The sequence below is a fragment of the Primulina eburnea genome, chromosome 10 (genome assembly GCF_022965805.1).
Source record: "Primulina eburnea isolate SZY01 chromosome 10, ASM2296580v1, whole genome shotgun sequence".
In the NCBI taxonomy this organism is placed as follows: Eukaryota; Viridiplantae; Streptophyta; class Magnoliopsida; order Lamiales; family Gesneriaceae; genus Primulina; species Primulina eburnea.
Genome location: NC_133110.1, coordinates 8143908 through 8158640, shown reverse-complemented (window position 1 = coordinate 8158640; position 14733 = coordinate 8143908). Strand labels below are relative to the sequence as shown.

General features: G+C 32.5%; 1 protein-coding gene across 1 annotated transcript; it reads right to left on the bottom strand.

Annotated features, from left to right (window-relative positions):
• Nucleotides 1-5658: 5658 nt before the first annotated feature.
• On the bottom strand, nucleotides 5659-6667 carry LOC140803692 (EG45-like domain containing protein). The gene is made up of 3 exons (XM_073159586.1): nucleotides 6416-6667; nucleotides 5907-6183; nucleotides 5659-5778 (listed from the first exon to the last, which is right to left on the bottom strand). The coding sequence occupies exons 1-3, from the start codon at nucleotides 6516-6518 to the stop codon at nucleotides 5772-5774; spliced, it is 387 nt and encodes a 128-aa protein (XP_073015687.1). The 5' UTR covers nucleotides 6519-6667; the 3' UTR covers nucleotides 5659-5771.
• Nucleotides 6668-14733: the final 8066 nt, after the last annotated feature.

Genomic DNA, 14733 nt, shown 5'->3' with positions numbered 1-14733 from the left:
TGGGATCGATACTTGGACTGTTCGTCCATTTACTATAACTTGACCTAGTCCGCTTGCTAGGATTATTCCCAACCGAAATCGTCGGTCACAAACCATTCTGGAAATTGCATTCGAACCATATCATCCAACTGAAAGTTAGTTGGACGATGACCATATCTATGCTTTCTCTTCAATTCGTCTCTTAATTCTCTATTCCACCACAACATTGATGATTAGAAAATTGTAGTATTGACAAAACAATAAAATCTAAATTACATTTCCAAAATAATACTTACTCACGATATGATTGTAGAGCTGTGCAATTAGAAAGGATATATCTGTGAGCTTGGCTCAGAGTTTTGTTGTCCAAAGTAACTATTTGACGCTTTTTTGTAGCTCGTCCTATTTGTGGAAACAATGGTAGTAAAGGATACTCATTATCGGGGGTCTCCTGGTATCTTGCGTCTTTATTGCCAAACGAGTTCGTACACTCTAAATAACGAGAACAAAACACAACGCATTCATCTGCTAAGTATGCCTCTGCAATATTGGCCTCGGGTCGTGCTTTGTTTCTAACAAAATTTTTTAGTTTTCCAAGATATCTTTCTATTGGATACATCCACCGATAAGGCACAGGCCCAGCTACTCTTGCTTCATATGCCAAATGCACCACCAAATGCACCATTATTGTGAAAAATGATGGTGGAAAAATTCTTTCTAACTGACATAAAACCAATACAACCCCTTCTTCAGCCTTTTTTAACTCATCTTCTCGTAAGGACTTTGCACACACTGCTCTGAAATACTCACACAAAACAATTAATGGTGCAGTTACCTTTTTTGATAACACACGACGAAGAGCTATTGGAAGAAATTGTTCCATTATGACATGACAATCATGGCTTTTTAGACCCCTAATCTTACAACGTCCAACATCAACACATTTTGAAATATCGGATGACATACCATCAGGGACACGAATATCTTTCAACACTGAACAAAACAACTTTTTTTTTCAGCTTTGCTCATTCAATAACATGCAGGGGGTAAATATTCTGTGCCATCTGGTTGTGGTTGTGGCCATAATTGTTTCATAATACCCAATATTTTCAAATCTCTGCGTGCGGCAGCGTTATCTTTACTCTTGCTAGAATCATCTAAAAGTGTTCCAAGGATATTATCACAAACATTTTTCTCAATATGCATTGGATCTAAATTATGTCTTATCAAATTAAACTCCCAATAAGGCAAAGTGAAAAAAATGCTTTGTTTCCTCCACATTTGTTCAGTGGAACCTGTTTTTTCTCGCACAGATGGTTTCGATATGTTACTCTTACCAAATACCACATTCCGATTTTGGGTCATTCCTATAACATCAGATCCTGACAATGGTTTCAAATCTAACTCACGTTGCTCTGGCTTGCCATAACTCGTCATAGTTCGGATTTTTGCATTTGCCGGTAAGAAGCGGCGATGCCCTCTAAATGACCATTTCCTTCCATTATTCAAGTATACCGCATCTGTCTTATCAGCACATGTTGGACAAGCATTCTTGGCATATGTGTTCCAACCAGATAAACATCCCAAACCTGGAAAGTCACTAATTGTCCAAAGCAATGCAGCCCGCATTTGAAACATTTCTTTGTTGGAAGCATCATAAGTGTTAATCCCATTTTCCCATAAGTCTTTCAATTCAGCAAACAAGGGACGTAAATATACATCAATATCATTTCCAGGTGCTTTGGGTCCTGGAATTAAGGTGGATAGAATAATTGAATGAGGTTTCATTGATTCCCAAGGTGGCAAATTGTAAGGCATTAGAACAACAGGCCATGTACTGTGTGACGTACTTTGATTTTTAAATGGATTAAACCCATCGGTGGCGAGTCCCAAACGAACGTTTCTAGGATCTGCACCAAAATCAACGTGCCGCTCATCAAATGTCTTCCACGCTGACGAATCAGCCGGATGCCTTAAAATTCCATCTGAACCCGTTTCTTAGAATGCCATTGCATATTTTCAGATGTCTTAGATGACATGAATAATCGTTGTAATCTTGGTTTCAATGGAAAATACCAAAAAACCTTGGCTGGAGTTTTCACCTGCAGATTTTTCTTTCCGAGTTTGCGTGACTTCTTCGGTTGTTTGTGCATGTTTTTCCACCTTGAAAGGTTACATACTCTGCAAGATTGTTCATTAGCATCATTGCCCCAATAAATCATGCAATCATTCGGACAAGCATGTATTTTTTCGTAGTGAAGTCCCAAATTAGAAATTAATTTCTTCGCTTCATAAAATGAATTTGGTACTTGTGCTTCAGGTGGCAGTACTCGTCGAAGAAAATCCAATAATGCTGTAAAGGACTTATCACTCCATTTTCCACTCACTTTCAACTGAAATAACTCAACAAGAAATGTCAGTTTAGAAAAATCAGTGCATCCAGCATATAACGGTTGTTTCCCTTCTTCTACCAATTTATAGAATTCTTCCACATTAGACTGCATCGGTGTACGACTTGTCGATGCAGTAGTGTAATTTTCATTCCTCATGGGTGATCCTTCAGACATCCCAAATACATCATGTAATGTTTCTTGTCCCATTGATTCATGGTTAACTATATCATAAACTTCTCCTGAGGCATGAATCTCATCTCTCATGTTATCATGAGATTGCACAATCAACTTTTCACCATGAAAATTCCAAATACGATAATCTTGTAAAATGCCGTTTATCATCAAATGTTCATATACTGTCTCACGATCATGATTCAATGAGTTGATGCATTTACGACAAGGACACGGTTTCGTTACTTCATCACTCGTGTTAGCAAATGCATAACGTAAAAAATTTCGGATTCCCACCTGATACTCAAGACTGCCACGAGGATAATCCATCCATGCCTTCATTGTTTGAACCTATAATATAAATCAAACATAATCAATTTCACTATTGTACAATCTTAAAACATTAAAATAGTTCAACATATAGGTATGTGAGGAAATAAAATTTCAAACACATTTTCTTTTAGTCATTTCAACAAACATATTAGATACAGATGTTTAAACTTGATTTGAATGTATTCAAAAATCATTTATATAAAAAATTTAATAATCTAAAACATCAAACAGTAAAATATTTGCCAAAACTGACAATATATCTATCAACCCCACTCTTGATTAATCTACCAATAGAACATAATATAATCTAAAAAATCAGGATTTCAAGAAAAAAAAAATTGATTAATTTTTCTAAATAAGTAGAGAAATTACCTAAAAATGACAAGCACAATTCCAATGTGGACTTGGTGGCCGCCGATCGAATCAATGAAATATGTGAGGTAAATGTTTAAATTAGCATGAAATTTTGCTTGCGTTTCTTAAAATGATTCGATCGCTTCTCGACCGCTTCAAAATAAAACTCGATTACGTTTTGTTTAAAATAAAATTCTGCTTACGTTTTGTTTAAATTAGCATTTCAGCTTATGTATTAGTTTTAGGAGCGGTTTCAACCGCTTCAAAATTCCAAATACGATAATCTTGTAAAATACTCGTTAGGTGCGGTTAGTAAACCGATTGCATATAACCGATTCTGAATGCACTAAATAGAAACGGTCTGGTGAACCCGCTTCAAATGAATTTCTATTAAAGCGGATAATAGAAAACCGCTTCTAAACCCTTCCTCTGTTGCTGCGGTTAAGAAACCGCATCCAACAACCGCTTCGGAATGCACTAAATGGAAGCGGTCAACTACAACCGCTTCTGCAGAACCTCTATTGAATCGGATAATGATAAACCGCCTCGAACACGTTACGTATTCGAGGCGGTTACGTAACCGCTTCTAAATAACCGGTTCTAAAACAACTATTTTTTTGTAGTTAGAAAACCCAAAAAATTAAACATATAACCTCTGATATGAAATTAATGGTATTTCAGAACTCTCTGTTTTTAAAAATCAGGCGTAAAGCTCGGTAAATGGAGCAAATATGTCTGATATTTATAAATACAAAGCTTAGTTTTCCCTTTAATTTATTGACTGTGAAATTATGTTTGAGGCACAATATTGTGCTTAATATTACGTAATATTTTTTCAAATATAGTAAATAATATTATATCCATCTTAAAAATCAATAAAAATAAATAAATAGATATGCAACTCACGTATACGAACGTCGCAGGAATCTGTGATCTGTCTATATAAAACTAGACTTTTATTCGATGGTTCAACTATTTTACAATCCAGAAAACAAAAATATAGAGCAAAAATATGTCTAAACCGAAAATAATTAAATTACATAAATAAATGCAAAACAGCAGTGGAGATGACAACAAAATTTCAACTCAGGGCAGCGTTTCTAAATATGAGAGGGTATTCTTCCATATTTAAACACATGCATGAACGAAACAAATATAATAATTCTCAATTGATTTATCTAGTTTCAGTGTGTCATGCACACCCCATGAACGGAGCCAATGACATTGTCGTCGCTTACAAATAAAATTCGAAAACAACATATAGAATTCAATCAATCCAATATATTTTTAAAAATTGTCCTTAATTCTGCAGTTGATAAACTAAAACAAATTGAGTATGCGTTGGAAACTTTAGGTAGTGATTGCTGATTGCAGAAGTTTATTTTAAGTGTTTGACTTAAAATAAACTTTTGCAAACTCTATTTCTTTTGTATATCAATATCTTCCTCACTTTCCACCCTTTCTTCCATTTTTAGGTTTCTTTCAGTTTTTTAGTAAGAATGGATGACGATTTTCTTCCTAAATAGTGTTTTGCAGCTTCTTATTTATGTAGGAGCTATAAATGTTTTAATCATTTGTGATGTGATGTTCATGAATTGATCACAAATATTTTTCTCTTTGGATTGTTGGGATGGAGTTAACCCCGATCATTTGCCCGGAAACAATGATGATCAATTGATTATGTATCAAATCATAGATTATCTTATTATCTTAATTTTTTCCCCTGAAAAACGGTTCGTTCGTTCCTTGTGTGGGGGCAGTATCCACAACCCATATGAATGGTTGGGATTCCACTTCATGGGGAAAAAAATTTTAAAAAAAAATTGGGCCAGAAAAAATTCTGGCTCTTGGATGTACCTTTGCAGGCACTGCCTGCAGGGGTAGGATGGAATAATCATAAAAAACATTGAAAATTCTTATATGTTTTCTTTATCCCTAAATGAATAATATACCAAATCACCAACTCCAAAAAAATAAAATACAATACCCTAAATCGCAAACCATTTTCGAAATCCACAATCACATTTTTTTTTTATGTCGAATGTATTCCTCTCTTGAAATCATATAGGATACACTTGGGGAGATGGATTTAAAATTCATAGATTTCAATTATAATTTTATTGTTTACAATGAAACAATTATCAAATCTTAAATCCACACATTATTTGTTTATACATTAGTAATACAAAGTAGAATAGATTTCAAATTATATCATTATTGAGTAAACTTAAAATCCATAATAATTAACATGAAATATTATATAAACATGTAAGATGTAGATTTGAAGTTAACGGTATCACTTCACTAAACGATAAAAATACATTTGAAATATATTGATTTGAAATTCATTCATCCAAATATAACTTTAGTATTTTTGTACCAAACGTTGGCTTAAATTTGGGCACATAAACAAGAAAATGTGATTATATATTAATTTTATTTATGAAGAAAGTATTACAAGGCGAAGACAATACTGATTTCTATCTTCGGTCATTTATTCAACGCGCGGACATATATATTTTTCTCTCTTATAACTCCATATTATGCCCTGCAATTTAATACAAAATGAATATCATCAATAAAAAAAAATAAACTCTGATCAAATTAAAATAAAGACAGAGAAATTCAATGATGATTATAATAACTATATTAGTATATAATTAATTAGCAGCTTACGGGGTATAATCGATTAGAATCTTTCCAGCGTTAAGGTCTGCTATCGTAGAGAAAGCTTCTTGAGAAAGATCAAGCTGATTATCGACGCATCCCGGGCAAAGATCGACGATTTTAACCCGGACTACACCGCCCTTGCAAGGCTGTGGTACACCTAGATTGGTGCCACCGGTGCATTGGACGTTATAGTAACTTCCACATGCGGCACCATTGTTGTAAAGGGCTCTATTAGCAGCTGCTACCAGTACGCCCTGGTCCTGATATCCATAGCATGCAGATGCTGCAGCCATTTGCTATAAAAAGTGAGTTCTACGAGTATACGGAGATTAAGATTTGAGTGAGAGATTCAGACGATCGACCGACAAAAAGTTGGAGAGGAAGAAATACTAAAAGATTACGAGTTGTTAATTAGATCAATTATTATGTTAAGTCACTTCTACTCTACTGAAAGATTTTAAGACTGCCCAACAACCTAGCTATAAACAGAAAGAAACCGAGAAACGATTACTCACGAACATAAACAGTGTAGTAAGTTGCAGTTCCAGCGATGGCAGACGCCACAGAGATTAAACTAGCGGCGATTAGCGCCAAGATTATAACTCGTTCGATCGCCATGGGAAGATATATGAAATTTATGCTAGCTAGTTGTGTGTATATGTTTGATCTTACAGAAATGTGGCAATGTTTTGTGTGCTAATACATAGAAATACTGTCCTATTTATAGCAACTTCAGCTCTTGAAACCACCTAGTTAACAGTCCCCGCACGTTGTCTAGGTCTTTGTTTTTTAAATTAATGAAATATTAATTGTGAATTGCTTTGAATCAAACACCATGTTTCAATCACGTATGCTCGAAAAACTATATCTTGAAATTTAGTAGATTGTCACATGTCATTCTGTGTCTATAAACAAACAGGCCTAATTAAATTTTTTTTGGGGTAACGAATTAGGGCATGATAGGGTCGGATATATGTTCAAAAGGTAGACGTCACATGATAAGAAGCAGAATTAATAGGAAATTCTAGTATTATATATTAAGACATTTTATATATGATGTTCAATATTTTATAGTTTTTCATTTTTTTATTATTATTTTTTATAACGTGGGAACCAACAGCTGTTACCCTCAGGTGTGCTCAGAGTAAACTCTCGGATTAATGCAATAGCATGCAAATAACGTAGTCAAGTACACCAAATTGGATAAACCATGTGTGACAAGCTCGCCTAAGAAGGTGTTGGTAAGAAGAATCGAACTTGACCATTGGTTAAGACATCAAGCGTCCATATACTCTACAAATTCAGACATCCCTAGAAGGCAAAGATAAATTAGGTAAATGAACTTTAATTTGTTTATGTATTCAAAAGTAAAAGTTGATTACGTACAAATTTTTTCGTCTCCCTTTCATTTTCATTTCCCTTTCCCTTTTGGGTTCATAGAATAAGCCGGTGCTAGTCAATAGCAGCCTGCATGGTATGATATGAAAAGGAGAAAAAGCCACCAGTGCCCGAGCGCAGAATACTTTGCGTGTAGAATTCTCGGATGAAAAGGATTTGAAGAGGATTATTCAACTAGAATTTTCAGGTCTAGAATTGCACTTCAAATCGCGGTGAAAATTCAACAACGAATGCCGAGAAAAGGGAGGGGATGCACGTGTTATAAATTGGTACATATGTGCTGTGAGCTTACAAAATAAAATAAAACAATAGATTATAAAATAAAGCCTTTAAAAAAAACCATCATTAGATGTATTGGTGGTCAAAAATATTACTTTTCATTCAAATATGGTTCGTTTCATGATAGACTGACTCTAAAATCTTTAGAGTGAGTCTTATGTGAGACCGTCTCACGGATCTTAATCCGTGAGACGGGTCAACCCCACCCATATTTACAATAAAAAGTAATACTCTTAGCATAAAAAATAATATTTTTCATGGATGAACCAAATAAGAGATCTGTCTCACAAATACGACCCGTGAGACCGTCTCACACAAGTTTTTGTCAAATCTTTATTTGAAATAAGGGCAAACCCATAAATATATTGTCATAAACTTATAATTTGGAAGCTTAAGTGGGATTGAGATTTACCTTATGTTGGAACATAGATCTAACTGTTAGGTTTATATATAAATAATTATATGTTGTGAGCCCATAAAAGTGTTCACATAAGGATTAGGGTATTTGGAGCTTTAAAATATCTATTAAGGTATGGTATTTAATGTGTAAGACCAGTGAGAGTTTTTATTTGATTGATAGGCTTAAATAGAAAACTAACATATAAATATAGGGTCATGGTCTCCCGATCATATGACGAATTCATTCTATGCTATATTCCATCAATAGTTAGATAGCGTAAGAGAAAATAAGACTCTTGATGCAAATCGTGTTGCTCTTGAAAGTCATATCACACGGATCTACAAATATAATAATTATTATGGATTCAGATACGCTTTCGCTTATCAATTTAGATTTCTTAATTATTTAACATGAGATCCTTGGATCTAGAGTGGTATCAAAGCCGCTCAAGTCGAATAATTGAGAATTTACTTTTGTTAATAAATTTTCAAGAATTTGTTGAAAAAAATTTAGTTTTAAATTTAAAATATGTATAATATAATTGGTTTATTGTATATGATTTTTTATTTGAAATTGAAATATGGTTTATGAATTAATATGATATATATTACTTAATTTTGGATTCGGTAAATTGGGAATTTATTTTGTTGATAGCTATTTCATGGAATTAGATTATAGATTAGATTTTATCTATGAAAAATGGTGGGATAATCAAGCAAAAGGTAATTAAGTTTGACCCAATTTTATTATTTATTTTTTTCATTTGTGCCGTGGACTACAAATTCAATTAAGTTATTAATTTTTTCCACGGCCTAACATTTATTATCTGATTATGGTTTTATTGGATTTTTCAGAATCCTTGGGTTTGGCTCGGAGTATTTTGAACTTGGCCCATGAAATTAACTTTTTTTTATTTTTGTTTGAAAATATATGGATGATAAAGGATATCAACATTTGACTTTGACCAAGAAAAACTGAATTTTTATTTAAGAAAATAGTATATTTTGGTTTATATTAAATTCAAATAATGGAATAGTTAAGGTATATATATTTTGGGATAAATTAATTGAAGATGGATCTTATTTTCAAGTTATGGAAAAGATAATATTTTGATAGTTTTTGGGATCTAAGACTTTCCACTACGTATTGATTCTTCTACACCTGTGACAGATAAAAGTACTTCTAACAAAAGGCAAAAATTTGTGTGAGACGGTCTTACGGGTCGTATTTGTGAGACGGATCTCTTATTTGGGTTGTCCGTGAAAAAGTATTATTTTTTATGCTAAGAGTATTACTTTTTATTGTGAATATTCGTAGGGTTGACCCGTCTCACAGATTAAGATCCATGAGACGGTCTCACATGAGACTCACTCCTAATGAAAATAGAGATATGGAAAGATTAGAGAAATCAAACTTCAAGTGTGATGATCATAAAGAAAGACATTAAAGAATCATTAGTGCAATGTGTCTATAGATATAACTACGATTAAGGATTTCCTTGAGGATATTGAAAATAGGTTTGTCACGAATGAAAAGGGTGAATTTTTATACGCTCTTAAGTCTAACTTCAATGAGATATAAATATAAAAATTTGAGGATGTAAGTTGCAGATATAGCACCTCGAAAGAAGACGAATGAATCGGAAAGTAGTGTTTTTTTTCATGTGGAGCTTAAGGGCATAAGAAAATCATGTTTCGTAATTTGGTTTGTTCCGAGATTAATTTATCTTCAGTGTCTAGACACATGTGGTGGACAGATTTTGGTGTTCATATCAGTGTGTCTATGTAGAGTTCTTAATATTGTCAAACTTTAAATGATGATGGAATATTCATCTGTATGAATTATGGCAAAACAACTGAAGTTGAAATAATTGAAAAATTTTATCTTATTGTTCATCATTAGATTTTATTTGAATCTTGTTTAGATATTTATTGTACCATCTTCTAGATGGAAATTGATTTTCATTGTGCTTTTAATAATTCGATTTCACTTGTTCATTTAGAAATGATAAATTTAGTTTGTTTCGAGATTCAAAATTGGATGGTTCCAATTCTTTATCATGATATAATAATATTTATTCAGTTGATACAATTGTTTCATTTAACGAATCACTGCAATTGAATTCATAAAGTACAAAGAGAAAATTAACAAGTGAGAATTAAGTTACATTGAGGCACATGACAATATATCATATTTTCAAATAGAGAATAAAGAGACTGGTATCAAATGAAATTCTAAATCCTTTAAATTTCACATATTTTGATATTTGTGTTAATTGAATAAAAGAGAAACAATCCAATTAAAGGAGATTTGAAACCAACAAGAATTTGGACATATTATACCTAATAAACATTGATATTTGTGGGTTATTTCCCTATGGTTTCTTGGAATAGTCAAAAATATTTAATAGTGGTTATAGACTATTATTATAGATATGGCTGCTTATATCTCATTAATGGAAAAACACTATGGACTGCAATATATATCCTAAATAGAGTTCATGCTAAAGTGACTCTAAAAGAATAGGGGGTAAAAGTTTTGTAATCCCACAATTAAGTCAATTTTTAAGTTAGGAAATGCTTAGTTCTTTGAAGATATTGAGTTTGCGAGGGAAGGGAGAGGATATAGGGTTTGAGATTTTTTATTTTAAAAAAGAATATATTGATATTCTCACAAGTGTAAATAACATTGATTGTGATTCTATTTTTTGGATTTGTTCAAAACACAATACAGTAAGACAATATCAAAGAACCTCTCATTCAAGAAAACAATTCAAAAGAACAAACTCTAACATCTCAATAACCTACGCAATTAAGAAAATTCACCTGAGAGAGGGAGAAGCGTAGCACCAGATGATTATATTGTAATTCTCTAAGAACATAAAATAAACATTGGAGTTCTAGAAACTGATTTAATCAGTTTCCGTCAATCCATAGAATGTTCTAACTCTCAAAAGTGATTTCAATCAATAAATGGTATTTATGTTTCATTTCATTTGGTTTTGATATGAAATTTGTAGATGATTATGAATATCATAGGTCTATGGGAGACTGGGATTAAATATATTTTGGGTATATATTGAAAACCAGGTAATGCCACTGTAGCTAAGGGAGAAAATATTAATCTTGATCGTTGCCTTAAGAATGATTTTATTTATTAAAAAAAAAGATGCAAAAGATTCAGTGTGGAATATAGTGCATTTCTCAAGTTTATACACATCAAAATATTATATATGTACTGAGATGTTGACAAATATTTAAGTAATTCGGGAGTTGACTATTGGATAATAATCAAATAGGTATCATGGTATCTATTGAAAATAAAGGATTACATACTTACGTATTAGTTGTCATATCAGTTTGAGATCATTCGATAGATTGATTATGATTTTTGGGACACCAAGATAGTGTGAAAATTATGTTGGGCTATATGCATCTACTGGCAGAAGTTTTCGTCTTACAGGAGATTGCTAAAATATCACTTATTTTAACCTCTTATATCATGACAGCAGATCTTATAGCATGTTGTGAGACATCCAATCAAGTTACGTTCTTTGTTGTTAAAGTAAGAGTCCAAAGAAAATGTCACTTATTTTAACCTCTTATATCATGACAGCAGATCTTATAGCATGTTGTGAGACATCTAATCAAGTTTTTGGATGTTAAACTAAGAGTCCAAAGTCGATATTCATTTAAAAAGCACAAGATAAAGTCATTATATACTATATTCCATCACTGACTTTGATTTTTGTGAGACGCCAAGATAGTGTGAAAACTATGTTGGGCTATATGCATATGCTGACAGAAAGTTGCGTCTTATAGAAAAGTACTAAAATGTTGTTTATTATAATCTGTTATATCATGAAAACATATCTTATAGCATGTTGTGATAAATCCATTCAAGTTCTTGGTTGTTAAAGTAAGAGTTTAGAGTGGATAGTTGTTTATAAAGCACAAGATGAAGTTATTATAAACTACATTACATCAATAGTTAGAGAGTATGAGAGAAAACAAAGGACTCTCAAGGTAAATCGTATTTATCTAGAAATTCATACCATTCAGATATAAGTTATTATGTGTTCAGGTACACTTCTACTTATTAATTTAAATTTCTTGATGATATTGTTGGATCACCGTTTTCTCGAACCCAAGACGCATCAGAAGTTCAAAAATCGACGTTCGAAACATTTCTTGGGTGTCGTATGAACTAAAACATTCATTAGATATTTATATATGTTTGCCATTGCATATTTAACGCTGACTCTAAACTATTCCGGATTCTAAGTGGAGATAGTAGATTCTTGTAAATCCTTTCAAACAGATCTCCCTCATTTGATTATATAATTATGTCCACAATCGTAGACAGGATTTCTTGCTTAGATCACACTAGAGATCTAGGCAGACTTTCCGTCGAGACTGGATCGCCACAATTTCAGAAATCTGGAGGTGACAGGGGGCGCCCGGTGGAATAAGTGTTTGGCCGAATTTTTTGTCAAAATTTAAGAGTTGGCCAAAAACTTAGTTGAGGGAGGAGAGAAAAAAATGTCTCATTTAATATAATCTTTAATGAAATATTTATATGCTTTAATTTATGATAACATCAGGAGTTCTTATCCTATTATGGTTCATATATATATATATATATATATATATATATATATATATATATATATATATATATATATATATATATATATAGACGTATAGACATTTATGTAAATTAGATAACTCTTATTTAATTTCTTAAGTGCTTGTCAATTAAGTAATCAATTCCAAACCTTTCTAGAATATTGCATGAGAATCATGTACATATAGTAGTCACAATACTAACATTATTATTAAATTAATATATTTTAAATTTACTAAATAAATAATGTTAAGTTATTATAACCCCGATTGACGATCAGACAGTTCCAATATATCAATTATATAAATATTATTCATATAATGAAAACTGAAAATTTCGAAAGTCAAAATTTCAAATGATCCATTTTTGTATCTGTCAATTTTGTGAACTCTTTCACCAAAACAGACAATTCCACTCTCCTTACTCAATTAGCAATTAAGTTAACTTTCACATATTTAATTATATGGAATCAACTTATAAACTCCTATATAAATATTAAGTTTGATCTCCATCAAACTACAGTCATCAATTCAACTCATTGAGCTTGACTATCTCAACGATGACACAGAATTCAATATTTGTGTAACCCTCAGTGATTCATGTATACAGGTAGTCGTGAGTTCACAACTTCATGTGATTCAAAATAACATTTATTCTTATTTGGCTTACCCTAATTAGCATCATTCTTTTCAACAACACCTTGATCAAGAATGTCAAAAATCAATTCTGATTGCGCCCATCAGATCATGATAAGAACGTCTAGTAGCATCGCCCCATGATCTCCTAAATATCACTGATGGTGCCTGCAAGAACCTGAAGTTATGGTTAGCGTCCAGTACTATCTCTTCAACTTATATATCACGATTGAATCTGCAACCATTAGTATACCGAGAGTTGTAGATGAATTCGATAACGATGTGATGTATCTTTGAGTAATAATAGTAATCTCGTATGTGCAACTAGGAAAACACTTATCCCTGAAACACATTTCTTGCTCTGGCCAAAGACTCCTTGTACTATTAACTCATTATATCACATAGGATATCTTCACCCTGTAAGCAACCGGTTAATCCCCGACTACAATGTATTTGCTCCTATATATTTTGAAACTATACTCAACCTTACCACCTGATTACCCTTAATGGAGTTGATAAATGGATCAAAGTACATGCCAGTATACATAAACTCTATGTTATCTCGAATCAAAAGACTAAAAGTATACAACCATAACTGCGGACTATACCATTCAATAAGTGATAACTAATTGGATAGTCCGATGGAGGGTTATTCAGTGCATCATCAAATGATCACTGATCTGTAAGAATTGGCATTTTCATGCTCTTACCAATGAAATATGACGTTTATATCACCTATGTTAGCCTCAAGTTCAAGCGATTTTTATCCTTATTTTAGGCACCGATTTGACAGGAACCTGTTTAGAATATGCGACACACTTTCTAATGAGTTTCACGATCTTAATTACGTTGAGGCGAGCCTCATTGTATCTTTTTCATATTCAAGGACTTTATATATGTAGCTTGTACGAGTATACAGATAAAATAAATGTCATAATTGGATAAAACAATAAATTATTATTAAAATAAATATTGTTTTTACATAATAGTCAATAAAGCTCGAACCACAAATTAGCTCACTGATACCTACTCAAACAAATTTAACACGAAATCCTCATATTTAGAGCACCTCCGGTTTGAATCTCTCCATCCCAAAGCTCAAAAGAAAAAAAAAAAGGTTTAACTGAGTTCCAATCTTTTTTATAATGATTGAGCTCCTTGAAGTCAGAGACGGATCTATAGTAAGGGGCTAAGTGCACCAAGGGACATTTGCTAGGCTGATCTTTGGCCCATAACATTTTAGGAGTCCAGCCTAATAATAAGATAGCAAGAAAAAAAATTTGTTCCCAGATAAAAAATTTTCTTTGGGAAATTCCATGCTTACAAAATACATATAAACGGAGCAAATTTGTTTAGAGAAAAAGAGAAATATGTAAACAAGTTGAGGCAGACGTCTAGTCTAGAAATATATATAGGTGCAAGTTAGCAGCTCAACTTATAACGTAATACGTCATTAGTTGATAGAGTAACTCTTATGTGAGACCATCTCACGGAT

What these genes read in the sequence shown, in the direction of transcription:
- LOC140803692 (XM_073159586.1), bottom strand. Translation starts at nt 6,518, where the DNA reads ATGGCGATCGAACGAGTTATAATCTTGGCGCTAATCGCCGCTAGTTTA. An exon ending in TTACTACACTGTTTATGTTC is followed by an intron (nt 6,184 to 6,415) that starts GTGAGTAATCGT and finishes AAATGGCTGCAG; the next exon opens with CATCTGCATGCTATGGATAT.